Here is a 25666-nt window from a genome sequence, read left to right on the forward strand (position 1 = left end):
ACGTCTACATTATTCCAGTTATTTAGAAGCCATTGAAGTGTGAACACTATAGTGACAATGATTTCAAGAAGAGATCACTCACTGTGAATCCTTCAATTTCCATACCAATGCAGATTTTCCATCCAACAGATTTTGCAAAGCAGTTTGGCGCATAGCTTTGTTTTTATAATGTTCTGATGTTATATCCCATAAACACGGATTTTCTCTGTATATAATGACAAACTTTACAGTTTCGTCTTCAGATAACTTCTTCACCATTGTTAAATCCTTTTTCTTCGCAAAAAAAAGTCCGCAAAAACAACCAACACGTGTGTACTTCGTCTGTATTGGAATGGCACTGGATTGGCTTTACATTTTTCCAGTAAGCAATCCAGTACTGGACTGGAATAATTTAAACCGGGCATAAATCACCGTCGTCGTGCGAACTATCATGGCAAACATATATACTACATTTATATACTCTATGGCACATTACAAATATTTTTTTCTAAACACTCTATTCTCTATGGTAAAGTGTAAAGTTGTCAGTGTCAGGGAACCTACAACATTTACGAATTTCGAAAACGATTTTTAGTAAATTCAACTATTTAATTTACTTTATTTACAGGTTTTCAATTAATTTTAATTCAAACTCTTAAAAATGGCACTATCTATGTTCCTGCGTAGTCCAGGTAAATACGTATTACCATATTGTTATTTGTTGTTACATAACTTTGTTGTTTCCGAAATTTATACAAAACATTAGAAAGGTGATTAATAGCATTAAAACCACGGGCATATTATTATAAAAACATCGAAACATAACATATATCTTTTTTCATCATACATACATAGATACTAGGTTATGTTTTGTATGAAGCTGATTGTAATTCTAATATTTTTAGGATAAGTTATGCCTTTCTCTAAAAAGTAATTTTGCTAAATAAATATACTAACAACACAAACATTCATTACGTGGACGCAATTTGCCATGACTATTTAAAGTTTGTTCCACATAATATGTAAAACTATTTTGTTCCCAGCCTTCACAAGTCGCTTCCAGCAGCAGTGCATGCGCCTCGCGACGCAGTCCCACTCACACTCCAGCACACCCACAATAGTACCTCTCAAAAATATTGTCACACTTGATGCAAAGAAATCCACACCCATTTTAAATTCAGTGAGTATTATTTGTTTACCACAAAACAATACCTTCCTGCTATTTGGGTATACACATTCTTTTTTTTACTGGGTTCTCTGTTACTGCTGCTCCCACTCTAGCCAAAGATAGGACATTGTACAAGCAGCTTATAGCATCTTCCATCAAGGCTTACCAGTACTGGTGTCACCTTCATCAATGAAGAACATTACAAAGAAGATTAATCTTTACTGGCATATCAGTCTGCCTCAAACACATTCAGCAATAATTTTGGATATTTAGACATATAAACTACAGATAGGTTTTATCTGTAAACATAACATTTTTGTGTTTTCAGGTGCGAGCTTTTCGCACATCAGTGGTCCGTTCAGCGTTACATGATGAGAAGCCCCATGACCATGCCAAGCTGTGGGTAGTCGAGAAAGCAACTGCAGCCATTTTGGTACCACTCATTCCACTTGCTCTGGTGCTGCCTAACAAGCTGTTTGATTCGGTGCTAGCCATACTGATCACTGCACATAGTTTTTGGTAAGGAGGTGTTTTGCTTTTGACCTATAATAGGACGCATAAATGCTTAGTAAGACATCTATGGAAGGATATGGAGTGGATAAAAAGCCCTCACAGCTGATAGGCAACTACAGCATTCAAAGCAGGCTGGTCGTAAAATCTCTGTCCCTCTACTATTCCTTTGAAGGAACAACTGAAACTTGACACAATCAACGAGTTTTCCAGGACAAAAAAGGATCATATAGTGCCCATAGATATAGTATCCCAAATAAGATTCCATTTCTCCTATTTCAACCACCCACCCACTACCTAACCTACTTTAGGTGGAGGACCCACCGCGGTTATAACCCGCCGCTGTTGACCTCCACCTCTGTCTGAAAATTCAAAAGTAACTTCAAAAAGAGATGTTTAAAAACATTTCAAATTGAACAACCACAATTTTTAGTTTACTTTTGAACATTCGGGCTGCAAACCTTATACCCATACTAGTGACAGAGGCTCTAACTTGATTGGATCCCCCTGATCAGAAAGTGTTGCACATATTTAACAGAAAAAAGAAGCAATTTTAATCCCGCTTCTCTTTCTTTTGTATAACTGCATCCCTTTCTGTAGGATGGTCGGATCCAACCATGTCTGATGTTACTAGTGTTATCCTATCCCTCTCCTAGGGGCGTAGAAGCTATGATTGTGGAATATGCACGAGTAATTGTTGTCGGGCCAGTGGTACCCAAAGTGGCTATGGGTTTTAATTATGGCATAACATTCTTGATGCTTGGCGGTTTGTTCTACTTGATCTTCAACGACATTGGCATGTGTAGATCTTTCTGGAAAATATGGAGGAACATGAGAAAACCAGCCGATAAACGTCGTTAAAACATACATTTTAAAGGTAATTTGTAAATTTCCAGTAGTTAGTTTTTACTTGTGCTAGTTTACTGAGTTAGGAGGAATAATATGGTGTAGAAATAGTGTATGTTCAATTCTTGTCAATATATTAGCGGGAATTATCATTACATAAACTCTCACTAGTCTCGCGTGTTGTTCCGCCCTAAAATAGGACCACGCCATATCCTTATACGAGGCGACTAGGGACATATGGCCTTGGTATCTGATCACACTCGAATCTAAAAACAGAGGTTATTCTATACGCGGACCCACAATTATTGCTTCACAACTTCAATTTAAAACACGACAAGGTGAGATTAGCATGGCTCTTCTTCACAGGGGTCTAGAGGCTATCGCAGTGGACTACGTTCGAGCCTCAGTGGTAGGTCCAGTGCTCCCCAAAGTTGCAATAGGCCTTGTCTACTTGATCTCCATCGCGACACTCGGCGGACTGTTCTACGTCATCTTCCACGACGTCGGCATAGGTGGCTCGGTCAGGCAACTGTGGTCTGTCAAGTCCCAGAAACAGGTCTAAAATTATTGTTTACACAGCTTAGGTGGTCCACGAAGAGCCATGGCCCATTACTCAGTCGCGCTATATTTAAAAATGTAATCTGTGGTCGCACTCCCGTCATTTTGACGTCTGTCGCATAGAATTAGTAGGTACTCCGCACAACGTACTTACTAAATCCGTGGTCCGTTGACAGACAATGAAGTTTCGATGTACGTTAACTATAGAAAACAAGAGCACGAGCTACAAAGTGGTGCGTCGTTGCAACGGAGCGCGACTAAGCAATGGGGCGTGGCTTTTAGTCTGTATATAAAGAGTGGAAGATTTTATGTCGGCGTCCTCTAGTACATATAATTGTTGTTTGGAAGCAATTAGGCACCTTTGGATTATAATTTAGAACAGTACTAACTAATGATTGGTACATATAAAATATTGGATTGTAATCTGTTTCGTATTAATAATAAAAAATAAATACAATAATAAATGCGGGTGCTGTGCCCTATTGGTTGGCAACACTGGGTGTTAATCAACCAATCTTGACCTTTAAATTTGGTATTTCAATACAAAAAAAAATTGTCAGATCCGTTTTCTACTTTTTATAAACAAACTGATCTAATTATTTGTTCAATATTATTGTTTTCTCCTCATTAAAGATAATTATTTAAAAACAAAGAGACGACTCGCATTTATCTCTCGCATATGCGGGGCTGAGGCAGACGGGTGGTGAAACGATTGCGTCGCCCTTTTCCTAACGGACAAATTAAGGCTCGTTACTTTACGTGATATCGGTGCTCCTTTCACACCCACACAAGTTGATACTGGTTCTATACTTGGTCTCTGGTAAAGTTTGAGATTGGACAAAGAGTTGGATGAGGACCATACAGAAATAGGAATAATATGGTGTAAGAAATATCATCTCCTGTATTTATGTATATTTCGGAACAGTAAATGTTGCTGGCACTTTAAAAGCAAGCCTACAAATATTCGAACGGAAATTCGATTGTGTATAATACGCTGCGGTGATTATGATATTTTTATTGGTATTTGTGGCCTAAACGAATAGCACAGATATATAAATGCTCTGAAATTAACCGTAAATTATCACAAGTTAGGTGATCTACACGCAGTCTATAGCGATAAGCTTCGTGACAAATGTCAGTGTCAACAGTCGCAATTGACATTTCAGAGAGGCTGTAACGTTTGGGACTATGTGCTCCTTAATGTTGCCCGAGTATTTTTTTTCAGCTACGTAATGTATTATCTGTAATTGTTATAATCTCTCTTATTTTACGCAAAAATTTTACATTTTGCACAGTTTTGTGTTGTTTTTGGTAAATATTTTTCTATTTCGACACACGATCTTAAAAATATGCATGGGTAATGCTAATTAATTGTATTTATATACAGAAAATATGTTTATTTTCCCATGCGCTGTAATTTTTTCTACCATTTTAACAATTTTTCAAGGATTACGAGTTTCGCGCGTATCTTGTATTCAATATTGTTTATTACCTCATATGTTGGATGGACTTTTTTTTCTTTCTTCTTAGAATAAATTCATAAAAAGAGAGAGATTTAGTGCCATTTTGTAACAATTGTAGATAATATACCAAGCGTGGACTGGGTTTTGACAAATATCACGTTACATTTTGGTTTGTATAATTTGGCTTTGTACCTGCAATTTTAGTTTCCATAGAGATCTAAGGCCTGTTTCAGCACTTTATGATAAATTATCTTCCAGATAAACTAACTGGTATAATCCGCAGTAATTGGTCGTTAGTCCTAAGACTTTTGAAACACATGTTAATAGACTATCAGACACTTTATCAGCAAACGGCGAAACAGGCCTTAAATCTTCAAAAATCTCGTTGCCATTGAAGACAATACAAGAGTGTATTTAGCACAATTTAATCGTGATTTTTTTTACAATAAAGTATTACGGCGAAATGTTTTTCCGAAACGTGCTGTGAGCAACGCTGAGTGGATCTAATGTTGTAAATTAATTTATTGAAATACTTATTAAATGATTTAGATGGAATATTGTTTGATTTTCTATTTAAGATCCTTCGATATTGCACATAATAAAACCAACTGAACAATAGGATCGCGTCAGATCGGGAATTGAAAGGTTAATCGGGATATCTTAAAATTGATTCATATGTGTTGATATAATTAGTTACTTAGGTAGCATAAAAAACCTTGATATTGTAATAACATGCAAGAGTTTTACCGACGGTAGCTACAATCACAATTAAGTTAGTAATTCACGCGAGTGGAGTCGCGAGCTTTTATCTTACAAATAAAAACGAACATTATAATAACATCTATATATTTATAAAATTTATAATAAATCATTTCAACTTGCATTAAAATACTGTATGTACATAATCATTATTTTAAGTATATTTTTTGGTTTTATGAAACAAATTCAATGGAAGACTACATATCAAAAGTAAGCTACACTATTATAATGAACAACAAAAAAGTATTTTAAGACAATAACACAAACAATAACGATATCTGATACAATTAATAAAACATTAAACTTTTATTTCAATAAAAACATGGTAACATATAACGGGTTTGACACAAAATTAGTACCATGTCATGTAATTTTGAACGGTGTGCCACGGTAATGAGGACGAATTTGCAATGAGTTCGGGTAGGTTGGTATGACGTTGACTGTACTTGACGCAAAATGTATAGTTCTCAGTGTGATAACTTTTTAACCGACTTGAAAAAGCTGGTAAAGTTTTTAAAAGCGCGTCAAACCCGTATAAGAGGTCGTAGGAATGTGCTAAGTCCCAGCTTTTTCGTAGACGAATCGCAAAAACGGAACACATAATATTCTTCAGTACAGTGCTGGGAGTCTCTGGTACTTAAAATTAAATTTCTGTGGGTATAGTTAGTTTCGTAACTCTTACAAGAACTTGTGCTATAAAATCAATCATAATAAATCATAACCGCGAAAATAGTTATTATATTTTGTTCAACAGACTATTGAGATCAGTCCGCTGTTGTACCTTGTAATTTTAATAATTATAATTGATATACAAATATACTATAACAGTTCAAATAGAAAAGTTCTTTACTTACATTCATGATACTATCTAGCAAATAATTTATATCTATTAATTAATTCTTCCAAACTTATAATTCACAGAGCGAGCGAAGCGTGCGAGTTCTACAAATCAACTTGGTACAAAAATACATCTTTTGTATGTACGTTTGTAACGCGATAAATTTCGAACCGTTCGTTGGTCTGATTTTGATGAAATTTAAAAGCTATGTAGGATCTGTCAATAGAATTTTTAAGTTCATGAGGCAACATAATCTCGTGAGGCAACATAATCTGTTACGTTGTTTTTGAAATATTCACAATTTCGTAAAAACTCATCAACAATTTAATATGTTCGCGGCGAACAACTAGTTATTATAAATGTGAAAGTGTGATTGTTTGTTCTTCTTTCACGTCCAAACGGAACAAATAAAAAAGTTGTATGTGTGGTGTATATGTGTGTATAGAGAGAGTACCTTTTGCCGCGGAAAATATTTGGTTCACATAAAAATTATAAATTGTACTTACGAATCATTCATATACCCTGAATCTTACAACATCTACATGCATATATCTAAATTATTACTAGGACGACAGTACGTGTCTCCTGTGGAATATATCGAGCGCTTCCCATTGCTTTGTGTGGAGCAGTATGTGCGGACGTCTGCTGCGCATGTACTCTACTGCTTCGTTGGGGGACCAGCCGTTTCTCTGCAAAATCAAAACATTCAGAAATTAGGGCCTTCACGGGCACTTTTTCACCCCATATTCTAAATTGTAAAGCAGAGTAGTAGTTAGCTCGGGTGTAAGGCATCAATTGCAGCCCACCATTAGTTTAGTTCGAGGGCGCAATTGATGCTTACCCCCGAGCTAACTACTCTCGCTTACATCTCGATTGTGAGGTGAGTAGGAAAAACGTTAATTATTATAAAAATCCCAAAAACAAACAATATTTAAAGTAAAGATTTTTTTTCCCGCCTTTTTTCATTAAAAAGAACCAAGTAAAGAACTTTTAATTTTTTTAAAGAACGAAATTGAGCTTCGCCGTTCGATACCTATTTAAAATTGATAACTATTATATTTATACGAAGACAAGGCTGAATAGCGAAGCGACCTCTTTGGTCATTGGGCTGAATGCATGATGTCTATTGCCAGTGTGATGGTTAGATGTACGCGAACTTTTTAAAAGAGTGAAGTTTTTTCACGAGAAACTCATTCAAACAGTGTTGGTCCCTATAATGCCAGAAGGGCTTACATACAGTTTTTTAAAATATAAATTAATATATAATGCAAGATATATATTTACACATTTTAATTGATTTGTGGTCATAACTGAATTTATATTTGTGCTGTGAAATGAAACGCTTTACTTTAAAATATTGATTGTGATATGCAATAATACGCAAAGACACCATTTGATGTGTCCGGGGGTATTGATCATAAGAATTATATTTATTTACAAACAGATGCTCGCGGCTCCACTGATGGCTAAAAACTAATGTCACTCTCCATTCCGTCGTCTCAATCCGTCCAATTTTGGCGTGACCGAAGGACAGACACACTTTATATAATAGTATCGTTTAATGAGATTCTTATAGTAGTTCTACGCCCGCGCGGATCAGCCGCCAGCGTCGACAGTCAGGGCTGTCACAAAACATTAAAAATGTGATACTGTTTTATGCATTAATTTTATTTTGCATGCCCCGCACCTCTTAGCCCCCCACAATTTCCTTTAGAGGAAGTATTCATAAAGAGTTTGGTAGTGTATATAAATAAATAAATATATAGGGATAAATCACACAGACCTCCAGTGTTATGTCATTCCGGCATGACGACCATTAAGCCACGGAGGTCGTTAAATAGGTATTGTTGGATTTTTGGATCCAAGTTGGTTCAATAGTAAAAAATAAGGGTCAGACCAGCATGAGGTAGCAGCCGACGAGCGTGGCGCTGCGCGTGCGCCCCGCCTTGCAGTGCACGTACACGGTCCCGCTGTTCACCTGCACGCCGTCCGTCGGCACTCCCGCTATCTTGCCGCCCACCGGCAGGAACCTGACAATATACCATTACTTAATTCAAATCGAAAGGAACCTTATGGCGGCTAGCACTTAGGTCTTTATTGCCGTTGTTCCAATACAAAACAATGGCGTTATAGACCTAAGTACTAGCCGCCATAAGGTCCCTTTTGATTTGGACGGCCACATTTATTGATAGAAAACCGATAGGAGAAAATAGGACGGAGGAAACCTTCATACTTTTTAAAATTTGTCTTTACCCGAGCGAAGGCGGGTCCGTGGCGCTAGTGATATATAAAATTTGAACATCAAAATCTACTGGAAGAACAAGATTAACTGTAATCAAATAGGTCAATGTTTTTTAAAGAGAAAAATACGTTAAATATAATTATAATGAGGCTGAATTTTAAAAGTTCAAGTGTCAAAATTATTTTCCAAATGATAAGTATGATAAAAATATCCAACTAATATTATTAAATGCGAAAGTAAGTTTGTTTGTTACCTCTTCACGCTCTATCTACTCGACCAATCTTCTAGAAATTTTGCATAAGTATGTACCTAGACTAAAGTATGGAGAAAGACATAGGGTACCTTTCATCATGTAAAATAACTGTTCCCGTGGAAAATTTACGCGGGCGAAGCCAGGGGCAATGTCTAGTAAATATATAAAAAACAAAATATCTCTATCAACCGGGAATCAGATTCCCGCGTGGATTGTAAATGTTAATCAAAGAGCTTATACTGGAGATTCTTCTCACAGACGATAGGCTAATTAGCACTATTACAAGTCCGTCAAACATTTAAATGTGGCTTTCGAATTTCGCGTCTCTCGGCTCTGTCCACCCCACAAGTGATAAAGACGTGATAACGTTTATTATATTATTATATTTTATTATATCAACTTAACTGGCCGATAATAATGTGACATAAATTTACAATGTAAAAAAAATATTGTTGATCATGTCACGATATACAGGGTTACTGTACTGTTATCTAACGAATAATCTCTCTAAAGGCGCATAAGGTACATAGAGACTAAGAAGTTTTGTTCTACGACTTTTGTCTAAACGAAATAAATACAAACATTTTCAATTTTTTAGTTTTAATGTTTTTAAATTTGACGACCTCGGTGGCGCAGTGGCAAGGTTCTTGCCACTGAACCGAGAGGTCCCGGGTTCGATCCCCGGTCGGGTCATGATGGAAAATGATCTTTTTCTGATTGGCCCGGGTCTTGGATGTTTATCTATATAATTATGTATTTGTTATAAAATATAGTATCGTTGAGTTAGCATCCCATAACACAAGTCTCGAACTTTCTTTGGGGCTAGCTCAATCTGTGTGATTTGTCCTAATATAATATAAAAATAAAAATAAAATGTCGTTTCTATAAAACGTTAACTCTATGTTCGATTCAGTATTACATAGATGTAATAGCCAAGCAACACGACACAGTACAGTAGTGTCAACTACGTAGCTGAATGAAATAGAAAATTTTACAAAATTATTGCCCTATTTATAACTGTCACCCTGATGCTTGCACAGAGGAGTCTTCAAAAAGTAACTATAGATCCCAGAGTGAAAAAAGTAAACTAATTTTACACCCAATCTTTGGACACTTCCAATCTGTACCGGGTTTCTGATATACATTGCTTACCATCTGGCATCCTGTAGTCTATACTATTATTATAAAGAGATAAGCGTTTTGTGAGTTTGTGACTTTGTATGTCTGAGGCGGGTAATCTCCGAAACTACCGAACCGATTTTAAAATTTTTGTAACCATTAGAAAGGTACATTATCCAAGATTGCAATAGGGTTATATTTTATCTCAAAGTTCACACAGGAGCGAAGCCCCGGGCAATGTTAACTGTTATAAAAAAACCGTTTGCCCACAATGCTATAAAACAACGAATGACCCTATAATTACCTATTGATGAATTTGACACCTTCATAAAGTTTGTCCTGGTCCGGAGACTCGAAGATGTCTGTGGTCGCCAGCTGTAAAAACTCAATGCCTTGATCGCGCCATTTCTGAAACAAACAAAAAATATCTATAGTAATAAAATAAATCTTAATTAAATGGGATTACATCGATACTGAACAATTCCTACAGATTCCAGTCTAATTTATTATCAGGTCCACTGAAGCATCTCCACATGTAATGTTAAAACTTTTTCTTTCTTCCTTTCTTTTCAAACAAGTAGTTAGTATCTTTGATTTCAATTATTGTATAACATATACCTTCTACGGTAAACCTATTGTCGGCTACTGTTAACGTTACAATTATGGTCTATAACAATGGTTACCATTGGACAGGCGTGTGGCCTAGTGCGGGACCAATTGTATAAGCAATGTAACAAATTTGTAATATATTATAGTTAATGAAATTTCATTTCATTTTTCATTTCAATAAACACGTTTGCCGACTCTCTCTCTCTCATCTGAGCGTCTCGGTTTCTTCCGCAGCCGTTGAGCGTCGGAGCCCAGGGCTCGCTTTCCTACTTCTTCGTCTTCACTTCGCACGGTCGTCGGCATCCCTAGTCATCAGACCATTGGCACGCATATTCTTGACGATTTCAAGCCAACAGCACGGGTCATAAAGTCATTGTCGCACTAGTGTGAAACTGAAGACCTTTCCTTCACTGTCACAAGTGTGTTAAAGACTTTTTTATTAAGGGGCTATACAAATGCGCCTAGCGCCACCATCATCTTATTATCTCGCTCATATCTGCACGTTCCCCGTTGCTTTCGGGGTTGTAAAGCCGGTCAGCGTAAAATAAAAACCTTTAAAAAGATTCGGCTGTGATGTTATAACCGGACGCTTGCCTGACGTCAACCCTCCTTGGGAATGTTATTGTTGTCTATCAGCTGTCTAGGCTGTGTGTCCCTTAGTCGCCTCGTACGACATCTACGGGAGGATATGAAGTGGTCCTATTCTAGGCCGGAACCACACGCCACAACCATCAGCTTTTTATCAATTACACACTGGGTAAGGATAAATATTCAATAAACAGTCAGATGGTATACAAATTAAAGTGGCACAAGTAGGATTCGAACCTGGGACCTTAGTGTAACAGGAAGAATATAATAGAAATAAGTTTATTCAAAAAACTACAGACACACAATAACCAAAAAAGAAAGTTAAAATAAATAAAAAAAAAAAAAAACAAAATGTGGGTAAGCACAAATAGTGATTATGGGTGTGTGTGCTGCAGTAATCTAAACAGACCACAACTCAGTGATGTTCTTACTCTAGGAGCAATACACTGATTTTCAGTTGGAGCCTTTACCACTAAGTACAGTAGATCGTACATCAGTGAAAAGACATGTAACTAAAATTCATAAGAGAATTAAAAATATTTATTAAATACAATGGAATCACCTATATAGTCAACTATATATTCTATCTTTGTCTATGATCAACTTGATCCACTGATAGTTGAAGAACTTCCGGCCTTATAATGTTGCAATAAGAGTTACTTTCCAAATGTCTGTGATGGTTGACAGTTTTTAACAATAATTCAAGGAAAATGATGCTATCAGTTTGTAGTTCACGGGTGTATCTGTTGATCGGGATGTGACGTCACGGCGCCATTTATGGAAATGGCGTTGTTACATATTTTTTAATAAACAATCTTTTGAATCGGACATGCTAACTTAAGGACGTCTGGATTTTCAAAAAACATTAAATTACAAGATGTCTCTTATTGTGGACGAGTAATAAGTACATGCGGTTGCCCGCGACTCCACCCGCGGTGGAAATCTTCTGTGTTTTTCATACGTCAGTTTTCACCCAGTAGAAAATTATTTTTGAAAAAAACTATATATGATTTTGTGTGGTTCACACAGGTATGGCAAAAAAAAAGTATTTTACTACTATTTGAATAGGTAACCTTAAGCTTATTTAAATAGTAAATATATTTTTCTTCCATTTTTATGTGAATTCCAAGAAATACTCTACACTTCTTCATAGTCGTATTCTCCTCATGGCTGAGGGTCGTGGTTATTACGTGGAATGAAACACACACAACAAATTTCTTGGCATTATTAATGGAGTGGTTTCCCATTGCCTTCTCCATTTCACACACAAGTTAATAAGAATCAACCCGTGTGCAGGTTTCCTCACGATGTTTTCCTTCACCGGAAGCAAGTGGTGGTTGATGAAAGAATTGAGTAAGAATCGATCCTGGGACCTTTCGATACACAGGCGGGCGTCTTAACCATTACACCACCACCGCTTCCACTCACTCACGCACTGTACACTACTCTCCAAGAAACTGTCTTTCATTTCTGCATGTTTGTGGGCCTCATCATCATATCGAGTGTGTTATTTCTAACACTGGAGTAAAATTTTTATTCAAGTCGCCTAAAGGCATCTGACATGACTTTTACGTCTACAGGCAGGTAGTCGCATACACACTAGTGAACTAAACTGTCCACCAGCGTGCAGGTTTCCTCACGATGTTTTCCTTCACCGGAAGCAAGTGGTGGTCTATGAAAACTACTACACATGAGTCAGATTGGTATACAAACTCATGTGGCACGAGTAGGATACGAATCTGAGACCGTCTTAACCATTACACCACCACCTCTGACGCCACAAAATCTGGTGTCAGTGTAACAAATAACCTCAACATTTTGCTTCACAGTGAGGCCTTCACCCCTAGTGGTGCACTTGATGGCTTATAATAATATCATCGACTATTGGACGACCTCAGTGGCGCAGTGGTAAAGTTCTTGCCACTGAACCGAGAGGTCCCGGGTTCGATCCCCGGTCGGCTCATGATGGAAAATGATCTATTTCTGATTGGCCCGGGTCTTGGATGTTTATCTATATATGTATTTGTTACAAAATATAGTATCGTTGAGTTAGTATCCCATAACACAAGTCTCGAACTTATTTTGGGGCTAGCTCAATCTGTGTGATTTGTCCTAATATATTTATTTATTTATCAGTATATGGGATACTGATACAGACCTTTTAATACCATCATATAACTTGTATTTACGCTTTGACTGTGCTCCTTTTAAATAGAATAAATAAACCCCATATTAAAGGGAGCTACATAAATATAATATCTTATACGCAGAAAGGGCCCAGATAAGAGGCCTAACTGCGGAAAACAGTCCTCGAGGGAAGTAAGAAGTAAGTAATATATTATATACAAATAATTACATTATATATTAATGAAACCTAAAATTAATTTAGACTTACTTCAGCATCATTGGAGAAGATCTTCAATTCGTATGTCTCATTCATTGATACAACCCCTTTCAAGTTCTCCTCATCTTTCAACTGAAACATAAAAATGTGGAAATTCACTTATTTATTATATATATATATATATAGCCTACAGCAATCTTGGATAAAGTACCTTTCTAATGGTGAAAGAATTTTTGAAATCATTTTGGTAGTTTTGGAGATTAGCCGCCTCAAAAACACAAACTCCCAAATGCTTACCTCTTTATAATAATAGTATAGATATATATAATACACTTACTTCATACAATTACAATTCTCAAAGCTAGATATTCAGCATTTTTCAACTGCCACTGCAAGTTGCTTTAAGGCATCTGGCATGACTTTTATGAATACCTACCGCCATCCAGTGGGAACTAGTTGCATACATACTAGTGAATTGTGCAGGTTTTCTCATAATGTTTTTCTTTACCAGAAGCAAGTAGTAGTTTATAAAAGCTACTATACATACATCAGTATACAAACTCATGTAGCACAAGTAGGATTTGAACCTGTGACCTTTTGATCACAGGCGGAAAATATTAACCACTTGACCACCTTTAAATGTATTTGATATATTTGTATTTATTTATTGTTGTGTTCAATGTATTCATACATACATTAACTAGGTGATGCAAGTTTAACTAAAATATAATTATGTAGTTACTAAAAAGTGAACAAATAGCAAAAACAATTTCTTAGTGGGTTCTTATAATAATAAGTATGTGTGCAGTTGTTATTTGAAGTCATCAGTCAAAGTACATAAAACCAATAGTAAATATGAAGGAATGATGAAATAATTATATTTCATTATTAATTTCCTTACGAGAACACGAAATAAACATGTTAACGTCAATAACATCTAATGTAAATATAGATAAACAATATTCTGAGACTTTAATATAAATGCAAATAAATTATGTGAAAATTATTCTAATATTTAAAGTTCGCCGAAAATTCTTAAGTACATATATACTTAAACTACATAAAAACGGAAACTTTGGTCAAGCAAAATAATTTTAAATAATAAAAAGGCAACCAACCACACATGAAAAGCAGGATCTCTAAAAAATATATCATCACTATAACCTAAAAAAATCGTACCTGTTTGGTCATACTTTGGAACGGAAGTGCTCCTAGAACGACTGTATCATCCATCCGATCGTACCAGCGACGGCTGGTGATCTTCTCCATCACCACATTATAAAGCAGCGTAGGGTAAAAGGAGACTCGCGCGATCATTGCTGTGGCCTAATAAAATAAAAATTTCGTTAGTTCTAGTCCAGCACACACGACACTGTACAGTGGAGTAAACGCGTGGAAGACGAATACCATGGTGAAAGCTGGTCTCCGTGGTGGGGATTGATGAATAATTTTCTGGTTTTAAATCAAATATCAATGGACGATCTTCAAATCCTCCCACTTGACGATATTTAACAGATTTGACATTCGTTATTTTAAATTTGTGGCATTGACATATCGATACTATCAATCAACTCAGGAAATCAGGATAATCCACTAAATCCTTCCTTTTTCCTTTAAACTCGCACCACGATTGCGTAGAAGGTATTTTTGATCGTAAATCTGTAACAATATTGAAAATTGGCGCTATTTGCCTCCATTGGCAATGTTTGTGTACCTTAGTTGTACCAGTACCGCCATCTGCGCTGAGCTTTGCGTATTATGCCCTATAGATTCCATGGGCCAAGCAAGCGACAAGGCAAGCCTGACCTGCCTGACAGTGACTAACAAATAGACAGTGACAGAAATCTAATAAATAAATAGTCTCCATTTTTGTTCATTGTATTGTATTTTGATTGTAAATTTCAAATAATATTGTAATATATTATACGTCTACGTTATTGTAATGAATAAAATAAGTTTGTTTCTATATCAAACATAGTTTTGTAAAAAATGGTGCATTGTTGTGTTTTAGGGTGTAAAAGTGATAGTGAAAGAAAAGAACCAGACCTATCCTTTCATTGGTGAATACTTCACTTTTATAATTTTATAAGCTTCCCTTTAGGATATCTGATTGATACAGATAAACTAATTCATGTGAAATATATAATAGATCGATAAATGTGCAGAAATAACAAAATAAAGTATTCATAACCTGAAAAGTAGATTGTATGGTATCATGTTGCTAACTTTTGAATGTATAAATGTTTGCATATATTTTCGTGAACAAAACTTTTTCCTATGACGAACTGAAAATGTTTTTTTCAGTTTTCCGGAAAATGACAATTCACACAAGAATTGGATCAAAGCCACAGGACGTATAAACTGGAAAGCAAACAAATCTTCAAAGATTTGTAGTAGACATTTTGATGAAAGCATGTTAATTAAAAAGAAGAAGAGAGTTTTACTTCTTCCTGGTGCTCAGCCATCACTGGTAAATGCTTGCTTAATATTACTACAGTACTGTGAAGAGTAGATCGATATACCCATTCATTCAATGCTAAAAAAGGGGTTCTTTGAATGTCAATATCAGAATAATATTTTCTTGGACAAGAGCTGTGCCACATGCTTTGTTGGTTCAAAATTCAAAATTCTTTATTAAATTTGGGATGATATACATCACTTCTTGACGTAAAAAAAATTACTAAAACTAAGTCTATTGCTAAAGACGTAAATTCTTGGCATTGAGTGGTTTGCCATTGCCTTCTCCATTTCACATACAAGTTATTAATAATTAATCAGTGTGCAGTGTTCAAACATAGTGAGGAAAGCCTCACTATGTTTTTCTTTACCAGAAGCAGCCGATAAAAACTACTATGACGAGATGAATAAAATGAGTGAACATTAGTTAAATTAGTATACAAACTCATGTGGCACGAGTAGGATTCGAACCTGGGACCTTTTGATCCACAGGTGGGCGTCTTAACCTTTACACCAACACTGCTTCATGTTGACCATGTCACCAAGCAAAATTTTGGTGACTGATAAAATGCTATGATTTACAATTTGTTGTCATTTAGACATTTTTCTTTTGATTTTTTTTCCAGGACATCAAGTCTACAGCTATTTCTTCCACATCTAGCCAAAGTTCGTCATCTATGTGTTCCACTTCTGATACAAATTGTTTGACCTCTGAATGTATTGAACCGTCACTCTTCATAAAGGTAAGGCATTATGTGGCTCTAAGTGTAAACTCTCTCTTGTACATCTCTTTGCCTCCCAGTGTAAAAAAGTAAACTAAACTCTCTTGTATATCATTCTCATATACATTTATAGTATGGCTATGACGCAATGAAACCCAAGGTTAACTTCTACTTCTGCTTCTAACTGGTTCATACTTTTGTGTTACCTGTGGAGAATTTTAATTGACAGTTTCATACTGTTATTTCTTTATATTTGTTACTTAGCTGTAAGTCTTCCTAAACAGTAATAAATAGCTAAATTGCACAATTTTAGGTTGAAGAATCAGTCGTCAAGGATGAACCATCTATAAGTTATCAGGAATACAACATAGAGACTGATTACAAACTTTCCGCTCCCAATATGCACATTGAGCACACGAAAGTAAGTGCACATTTTGAAAAATTTTATGTCTTTCGCGTTTCAATACTTAAAACCGCTATTAAACGCTCACGTACCTTTTACGCCACGGATGTTTCGGGCCGTGTTACGATGACTCATGTTAGTCTGTAAGGTACTTATAATACGGGTCACTGGTAATTGGATTAATAGTATTTAACATATGCTTTCAGATTGAAAAACAAGATGATGATGAAGATGATGATGATGACGAGGACGGTGATGATGATGATGATGAGAATGACGATGGTCCTTCCCCGGCGTGTGTTCGACCGCCATCGGCGTCTATTCCATCACTATCTCATTCGAGAAAGAGGCACGTGTCAGCTCCAGCCAGTGAACAGCATCAACCCGTAATAGTAAGTGTATAAATAAATATATAGGTACAATTCACACAGATTGAGTTAGCCACAAAGAAAGTTCAACACTTGTGTTATGGGATATTAATACATAAAAATGGATGCAAACTTGGAATTCACTCATAACATTTATATTAATTTGACGACCTCGGTGGCGCAGTGGTAAGGTTCTTGCCACTGTGACATAAGGGAATAATAAGATTTTCTGTACCTTTTGTTTGCCCATTGTCTAAAATGTTAATGCGGTGACTGCATCCTAGTTTAGTTTAAGTATTGTTAATTCTGTTCTCATGTAAGTGGATTTAATGTAATCTTTTTATGAGAATAAATTCTTTAAACCCAAACCCGAACCGAGAGGTCCCGGGTTCGATCCCCGGTCGGGTCATGATGGAAAATGATCTTTTTCTGATTGGCCCGGGTCTTGGATGTTTATCTATATATGTATTTGTTATAAAATATAGTATCGTTGAGTTAGTATCCCATAACACAAGTCTCGAACTTACTTTGGGGCTAGCTCAATCTGTGTGATTTGTCCTAATATATTTATTATATTTCATATTTATGTTAATTAAGATATAATAAAATACCGTTATATAAACGAAATGGAACAATGTGGTATTGTTGGTAGTGGTTGGGTTTATTTATGTCTTTACTTATGACTGTGTGTTCTTTTTAATTGTAGGATGTTTCGCCAAAAGCGGTCGAGATTCGAATGTTGAAACGGAAATTGGAAAAGTCTCAAATAAGAACAGCAGACAGATTGAAAAAGATTAAAGCACTACGTCAAAAAAACCTTCGTCTAACAAGGAAATTGGCCAATTTGGAAAATGTCATTGCCGAGCTGAAATCCATGAACGGCTCCAAGTCTACGGCTAATGATACAAATACAGTATCACGTCTTAACCCCGTACGGGCTAGACAGAACCAAGAGTCACAAAACTCTAGAGCCACGTGCAGTGCAGAAGAGGGCTTAGTACTAGAATCGATTGATCCAACAAATAGAAGGGACATTTTTAAAATATTTGTCAATCCGACCGTTAGTACTGGAAAATATCCTGTAATGTCAGTAGTGCCATTGATCGTGGACCGTAGCTCCGAAGGTTGATCTGAAGGTCTTTATTGGCGATATCAAATAGTGTAATCTAACAAAATTCAATGAAAACTGGACTATTACCGCAGCACAAAGGTCAATATAGAGTAACTTGAATGTGATTCGATTGAATAGTAAAGACTGCAGTTGGCGACACCACATCTTTCTCCATCAACGTCAGTGTTCACCAAGGCTCGGTCCTCAGACCTAAGTTCTTCAGTGTGATATGACGAAGTGTGAAACAGCGTCAAGGACATACATAAGTAACCGACATGGCTGCTCATGTATGTTGATGATATTGCACCGACGGGTGCAGACAGTGGCGTGCCAATGGTCTGATAACTAGGAATGCGGAACGGAACGGAATCGTGTGAAGTGGAGGAGATAATGTTGGAGAGTGGGCCCTGAGCACCGATGCTCTATAGCTGAAGAAGAAACCGACAAAACGCTTTGATGAAATAGTGAAAGTGGACTCTGGGAAGAAACAGGGAAAACGCTTAGATGACAGAGTTAATGGACTCTGGGTTCCACAGCTCTATGGTTGAGGAAGATATCAAGAAAATGCTTAGATAGATTATATAGATTATAGAGGCAGAGACTGTTGCGAAGCGCGTATGTGTGGAAGGAGTCGCTTGAGAAATGCGTGTAACCATGTGGAACTATGTGGTGAAGACAGAATAGGTACATGGCCTCCAATATTACAGATCTCAGCCCGTATGTAGAGCCGGATACTTTTAATATAATTCTGTTGATTTTTGTAGTTATAACACTGGTAAAGCCATAGTTTTAAACCGGCAAGTGGTTAATAAATGTCTGGGTATGCCGCTTCTACCTGGTCCTGGCATAAGGGCAAATCTAAGAAATGCTGGCGTGATTTCAGCATGATATGCCAATGGTCTCTTAAGGATGCCGAAAACTTTGTCGAGGGGAAAAGTTGAAAAGCGGTTCCTGAGTTCCGACGCACACCCATTGAGGGTGAGGAAGAAACCAAGAAAACGAAAGAGAGAGAAAGAATAGTAGATACTATTTATCGGCACTGGAGTACATGTTGCTTGCAATTCATAAATCCGGCGATGATCTACAAATACGTATGATTATGGAATAAATAATATTGTCTTTATATCTTTTTTCTTTTACTCCGTAACCGACAGTATAATCATTAGCACGTTAACCAAATTTTATGGCAAACGCATGCAGGGTAAATTGATTTGCGGTCGACTGTACATGGGCTCTACCTATTCATCCCTGCTAATATTTTAAAACATAATGTGAGTTTATTGTCACTAACATCTGTGTATATATATATATATATATATATATATATATATATATTAATATAATATGACTAATATGGAAAAAGACATTTAATTCTACACAAAAGTACTGTTCCCGCGGAATACTCACGGGCACAGAGTATATATATATATGCCCGTGCTTGCCCGTATATATATATGTATATATACTTCCGATTTCATGTCGAGAAGGCAAACAGCCCAATTAGTTGTATTTTTGTACATTATATATATATATATATATATATATATATATATATATATATATATATATACACGAGCCCATAGGTTTACCCGTGTGCCTTATAAAGAAAAGTAGTATATATATATATATATATATATAATGTAGGTACTCTGTACCATGGGCAAAAACCAGTGTTATTTTACATGTATTGTGCTGTGACTGTAACCACCAGTAAATACCTATGTATTTTATTATGAGAAGTGCCACATTACTAATTCATTTTCTGTGATACTAAAGGCACCTGTAAATATTTGTTTGATAAAAGTTTGGACTACGAGTCTACGATCCATTCGATGAACATCCATCAATATTATTATAATGTTACTTATTACAAAACAAGTATGAGTTGTTACATGTATGTAATTTAACTCCAACGCATCGAATACTTCACCTTGTGGGGTTAATTTTTTCTATATAAACCATTTATTAATTCGGTGTCCATGGCCGCTTTCAAAAATTGAAAGAGATATCATCGGGTTGATGAATCGACGCCATTTGTACACGCGGCGGGGTGCCGCGCGCCGGACGACATTCCGAATTCAAATTAAATTAAAATGTGGTAAAAACAACGTGTTTCCGTTCGGAGCGTTCGCTATTCAAATTCGAAATAGATTCGATCTGTGCTAATTTGTCTATGCCCCCGACAGACCTCTTGGAGCGAAACGAAAAAGGTCACGTTCTAAGTTCTACTATCTTTGGAGTTCGTAATAAAAAAGAAAATAAATTGTCACTTGGACCGATTGATGTTCTGGACTCACGGATTTCTTGGAACTGAAGGGGTCACCGGTCGAAAAATAATGTGTTGATAATTAAATTTGGGCGCTTAATGCGAGTCATTTGTTTTGTGTTAACAAAATGTGAGCGAGGCGTTTGTTTTCTATGCGCATTGAGATAATGCAGTCCTGTTTATGCAGATTACAGTAATACAATCATTAATTGTTGTTTTCAATTTGTACGTGTTATCACCGGCTGTCCGCTGTTGTGAAAGGCCATGTCCTACGTGCTTTGTATATTTTCATTTATTTGGGCTGTGTATGCTTTGTCCGTATTTTACTAGTTGCATAATTTACACGAATAAAAGACAACACTCTGTCTTATGATTTCGTAATTATACCTACTATTGGAACCATATAGGACCATAGTTAGAAGACCATGATCATGGCCCAATAGAAGTCTAAAAAAGAATGACAGCCACACAGACTGATGAAAAGTACAAACTTATTTTTCTTGGCTTTAGAGCGTAATAGGACACTTAGGGTCATTAATATATTTTTTTATAGTTTATAAACATAAATGGAATTGTTATTCTCTGTAGTAGTTAACTTATTGCTAATTGAAAACGTTTGTTAGGGCATGGAATGTCCCATATTTTCTACTAATCCCTAATTATCATCTTACTTTGTCAATATAATATAAAGTAACACCCGTGAAGTAATTTGTAACCGCCCACGGCGTACCAGTACACCCATTTACGTATCCATACGATACGAAATAATTTACCTACTAATTTTTTTTCCGGCGACTGAGCCGTTCGGCGCGCAGTACCGGCACAAACGCATTAAGCCGATATACCTGGCCTCATCTGTCATCATTAATGCCAGAGTATCCTAATAAGTTTGCTATAATAAATAAAAAGGCCCATATCAAAGAGTTGCGCCCCGTTTAATGGTTGTAATTGTGGCCAAATGAAATATGGCGGCGGACGATACGATTCTCTGTCGTGGGTGTCTACTGCTTTAATATCGACGTTTACACGCTATAAATATAATAAATGATTATCTTAATGCTGCATTTAAAGACGTCATTTACATAAGTGCCGACAGAATGAGACTGATGGCCAGTTAGCGCTATTAAAATTTTCGCACCCCATTCGCGAAATACTGCAGAAGTAAGCGTGTTTTCATCACATGCATCTCATAAATACCATCCCGGCCGTTCTGGACTAAATCGGACCGTATTATGCGCATCCTGTCGAACATCACGACGCTTATTTGTGTCCGAAAAGCGCTCGCAAGACTTAAAGCCTTCTCGGTTGATGTATGGCGGCGACACGTGAATGCCGACCTTTATATTCAAATCGCTCGTATTCAAATAGGCTCGTTGTCTATGCCACGGTTGACAATTCGCGGGCGTTTCAAAAAAGGAACGCTGGAAATGTCATATCATCAGGATTCGAACGTCGAATTTTGCTTTTTGGCCCGTCGATACGCATCTGGCGAGCCCGGGATCCCTTTGGTTTGTCCGCTTCGTTTATTTTGAGTCGATTGTGTCCGCGAGAGATATAGTTTGAGATCGGTAGATATTTGACGTCGGGTGCTGATAAAGTTAGTGTTTTGCGGTGGTTGGGTTTGGACGTTAACGAGCGGCTGAGTAATGAGCGTAGCTATTGTTATTTAACAATGGTATGTTGCTATTGTTTCTATTTTGAAAATATCTTGGCAGACAGGCTGGCTGGAGCTCCCGTTCAAATTTTAAAAATATTTTTTTTAAAGCGGTTTTTCGTTATTCTATTGTATAATTAGATTGTGCGCAGGTTATTTGCAGATTTTGCGGTCCGAAAGTTGATGCAAATCGGACGGGCGGTGAGCGGGGCGGGGCGCGACTGCACGCGATCTGCATACAATGCTGCGCTCCAGTTTCCCGGTAATTTACTGCTGTCGCGCCGCTTAGATGTCGCCCTAAGATACCACCTAATTTAAAAATCCTAAGGCTATCGTCCTAATACATAATGAAGATAATAAAAAAAAAACAGAATATGTTTTGAATTGAATAGTAAAATAAATAATAATAATTACGTAACTTAATAACAATCTGTTATTTAGATTTTTACATTTATACTAACTAAAGAAAGACACATTAAAATACCATGTTACCTAAAAATGTACCTAACTCACCTAAAAATATTACAGCTGAAATAGCAATGTCCGCATGTAACATAACATGTTAAAACATTATATACTTACCTACCTACTGTATTTTCCATTGAGAACAAAAATAATGACTTTATTTTCAAACGGTTTCACCAATTCTCTACATATAATTTACATGATTTATCCCAAGTAGGCATTATTTAGCTTGTAAATTACACTGGGCGGGTGCAGCTCAAAATAAATGCAGCCCTTCTGCCGACCATCGACCACCAATTATGGAAGGAACGTCCTGCTTGACAAATTGCTTCGTGTAAATAAAACATGGCTGTCGTAAAATTTATAGGTTATGTGACATTTGAGGTTAGTTTTTCAAGTAATTATGATGTTAGGAAATTTATATCGACAAATGGTAGCTGTCTGGTTATTTAATAATAATATGATGTCTTAATCTAAGTGGAAATTAACAACTATACACTGCTACGTAGGTGTAGGTTATAATAACAGAATGAATCGATAGTTTCATCCGGTAGATCTGTTCCTGCTATTACTACCCAGTGATGTACTAATTTAGTAATTTATGCGAGAAGCAATTAAAAAGACTAATGCAATAATCGCAGGTGTTTGCGACACGCAAGCTGCGCCAAAGTGATGTAAATTAGTGTGCGCAGACGCAGATATACATATCTACTTTCATTATAATAAGTGACAGGCGAGTGAATTTTTTTAGTACTTACATTAATTAGTCAGATCCTGAAGCGAATCCATGACGTTATTAAAACCGCTACTTTTGAGGAATAGGACAAACTACAAAGTCATTGAGAAAGGTACTTTCTCAGAAAGTAGGTTTTGGTAAAAGTTTAGGAAAATTTTAGCTCACAAAAAATATTACATTTTTCCTACACATCCAAATGAAGACTTGACTCGACTTGATAAACGATAGACGTCGGCAATCGCTGGCATCCGATTCAAATGTCCGCCATTGTTGTCTGCTTAGTTTTATTTTTTTTAAACTTATCGGGCTGATGAATGACGTTCGGTTCGGCTTGACGATAGAGTATCACCGTTGTGTTCAGCACAAATTGCATATGTGCAAACCAACCAATTTCGAATATACGTCGGTACATAAATAAAATAGCCTCAATTACCGCTAAAATACCAGAGTCTTTATAATATAAGTTGTACCTAGGTCCATAAATAAAATTCCTATGAAAAATTCGTACATGATTGTTATTAGTATTACTATTTCATGAAATACCTAACCATGAATAACTTATTATATTGACCGTGTTTATAATAATGGTGGTCGGAAAAAGTCAATACGTATAAAAATAAACGCATAGGTATCAATCAATATTTTTTAAACAAATTAAAAATAAATCAATATTTTCAAACGACAAAAAGTTTTATTCAGCCACCGTCCTTCAAATTTCGAACGCTTTAGTTTGGACATAGATTAATAGTCGGAAACTTAACAAATCACTGACTCCATTAAAGATTTTGACAATGCGTCAAAGCGCGCGTAGTTTGTCAAAATCAGTCGAAACTTGTCGCATACATCAGCGCGCGATGTCCTTGTTGGCTTAGTTATTTGGGTTCAGTGATGTGGATAAAGGAACCTCATGATGTATTTGGTATTGTGTCCCACAGCTGGGCTAAGACGATTTGCAATTAATTCATGTCTTTGCACTTCAATTGTAATTTACGTACCTACCTGTTTAGTGTTTTTTTTATTGTTGTTGTCGCTATCCCTGTCACTTATACCCGCTTACCCTACTCTACTTATATAATTTACACATGTATTGTTTACGATTATACCTAAAGAGATGGATTATAATTTTAACACTTTATCGTGTTGAGTGTGACATTGCTGACAATAGTGTCAAATTTTTTATTCAAGACGCACAAGGCCTCTGGCATGCTAACATCTAGGGTCATGTAGTCGCATGCATGCACACTACTGAGGGGTTAGTGCGGCTTAGCTTTTCAGTTCTCACCATCGAATCGATACGAAGTGAGAAGCAGCTAACCAATCACATTGCAGTGTGGGTGTCGTTGCGTCACAATGACACAACGTGATTGGTTCGCTGAGTCTCACTTCGAATCGATTCGATGGCGAGAAGTGAAATGCAAACCTGCACTTCGCCCACTGAGCTAAATTGGTAACCTGTGTACAGGTTTCCTCACAATGTTTTCCTTTAACTACTATCTACATACACATGAGTCAGATTGGTATACAAACTCACGTGGTATGAATAGGTTTCTAGCCTGGGACCTGTCGATCACAGGCGACGATCTTAACCACGGACCATCACCGCTTCATGTGTGCTTCCGTGTTTTCTCAGTTTTCTCCCAAAAAAATGGAAGAAATTCGAAAAAAGCTGGGCATAAACGAGTAGCATAGAATTCTAAATAATGAGGTATGCCCTACTTTTATAACGGAGGTGAGGGTACGGAACCTTAACCACCGCTAATCAATTCTCTCTTGCCTGTAATTTTTCACCTTCATCAGCTACCGGCGACAGGTTTGTGGAGTATCTAAATTCAACCAGTTGTTCTCAAATGTTTTTCTAATCGGACTCAATTTCATAATAATGTCAATTTCGAAATTTCATAAGGAAAATGAAAAGTAAATGTAGAAAATTAATTTATGTTACACAGTATTAGTACACCAAATGCGTAGTTCTGACGTTTTAAAACTTGTGTATGGCTTAAATATTAAAGTTTTTCATCGTATCATATTAAATAATGGCACCATTTTTATTTTCTTTCGTTGAGCTGTGTAATTTCAAGTACGGTTTGCCAAACTAATAATACTTCCAGTACGAATTGAAAAAGCTCTCTTTGAGAACCGCTGCACCACTGCCCAAATCCTTGTCGTTCCGGTGTTGGCGTTTGACAGCTTGACTGATGTTTGTCTATG

General features: G+C 36.5%; 3 protein-coding genes across 5 annotated transcripts; 2 read left to right on the top strand and 1 right to left on the bottom strand.

The window, feature by feature from the left end:
• The first annotated feature begins 493 nt into the window (after positions 1–493).
• Positions 494–5079, top strand: SdhD (Succinate dehydrogenase, subunit D). Of its 2 annotated transcripts, XM_053757397.2 has the most exons (5): positions 514–671; positions 1023–1159; positions 1476–1666; positions 2314–2534; positions 2870–2991. In XM_053757397.2, the coding sequence occupies exons 1-4, from the start codon at positions 641–643 to the stop codon at positions 2516–2518; spliced, it is 564 nt and encodes a 187-aa protein (XP_053613372.1). In that variant the 5' UTR covers positions 514–640; the 3' UTR covers positions 2519–2534; positions 2870–2991. The 2 variants fall into 2 exon arrangements, with proteins under 2 accessions (XP_053613374.1, XP_053613372.1); XM_053757399.2 differs by lacking the exon at positions 2314–2534 and having other exon boundaries at positions 494–671; positions 2870–5079.
• An 831-nt stretch (positions 5080–5910) lies between these two features.
• PTPMT1 (Protein tyrosine phosphatase, mitochondrial 1) lies at positions 5911–14803 on the bottom strand. The gene is made up of 6 exons (XM_053757396.2): positions 14684–14803; positions 14456–14602; positions 13328–13408; positions 10040–10143; positions 8019–8151; positions 5911–6810 (listed from the first exon to the last, which is right to left on the bottom strand). The coding sequence occupies exons 1-6, from the start codon at positions 14684–14686 to the stop codon at positions 6685–6687; spliced, it is 594 nt and encodes a 197-aa protein (XP_053613371.1). The 5' UTR covers positions 14687–14803; the 3' UTR covers positions 5911–6684.
• A 303-nt stretch (positions 14804–15106) lies between these two features.
• Positions 15107–19460, top strand: LOC128676932 (uncharacterized). Of its 2 annotated transcripts, XM_053757394.2 has the most exons (6): positions 15107–15336; positions 15581–15746; positions 16360–16476; positions 16769–16876; positions 17065–17250; positions 17933–19460. In XM_053757394.2, the coding sequence occupies exons 1-6, from the start codon at positions 15266–15268 to the stop codon at positions 18353–18355; spliced, it is 1071 nt and encodes a 356-aa protein (XP_053613369.1). In that variant the 5' UTR covers positions 15107–15265; the 3' UTR covers positions 18356–19460. The 2 variants fall into 2 exon arrangements, with proteins under 2 accessions (XP_053613369.1, XP_053613370.1); XM_053757395.2 differs by lacking the exon at positions 16769–16876 and having other exon boundaries at positions 15121–15336; positions 17933–18494.
• Positions 19461–25666: the final 6206 nt, after the last annotated feature.

This window comes from Plodia interpunctella, chromosome 17 (genome assembly GCF_027563975.2).
Source record: "Plodia interpunctella isolate USDA-ARS_2022_Savannah chromosome 17, ilPloInte3.2, whole genome shotgun sequence".
In the NCBI taxonomy this organism is placed as follows: domain Eukaryota; kingdom Metazoa; phylum Arthropoda; class Insecta; order Lepidoptera; family Pyralidae; genus Plodia; species Plodia interpunctella.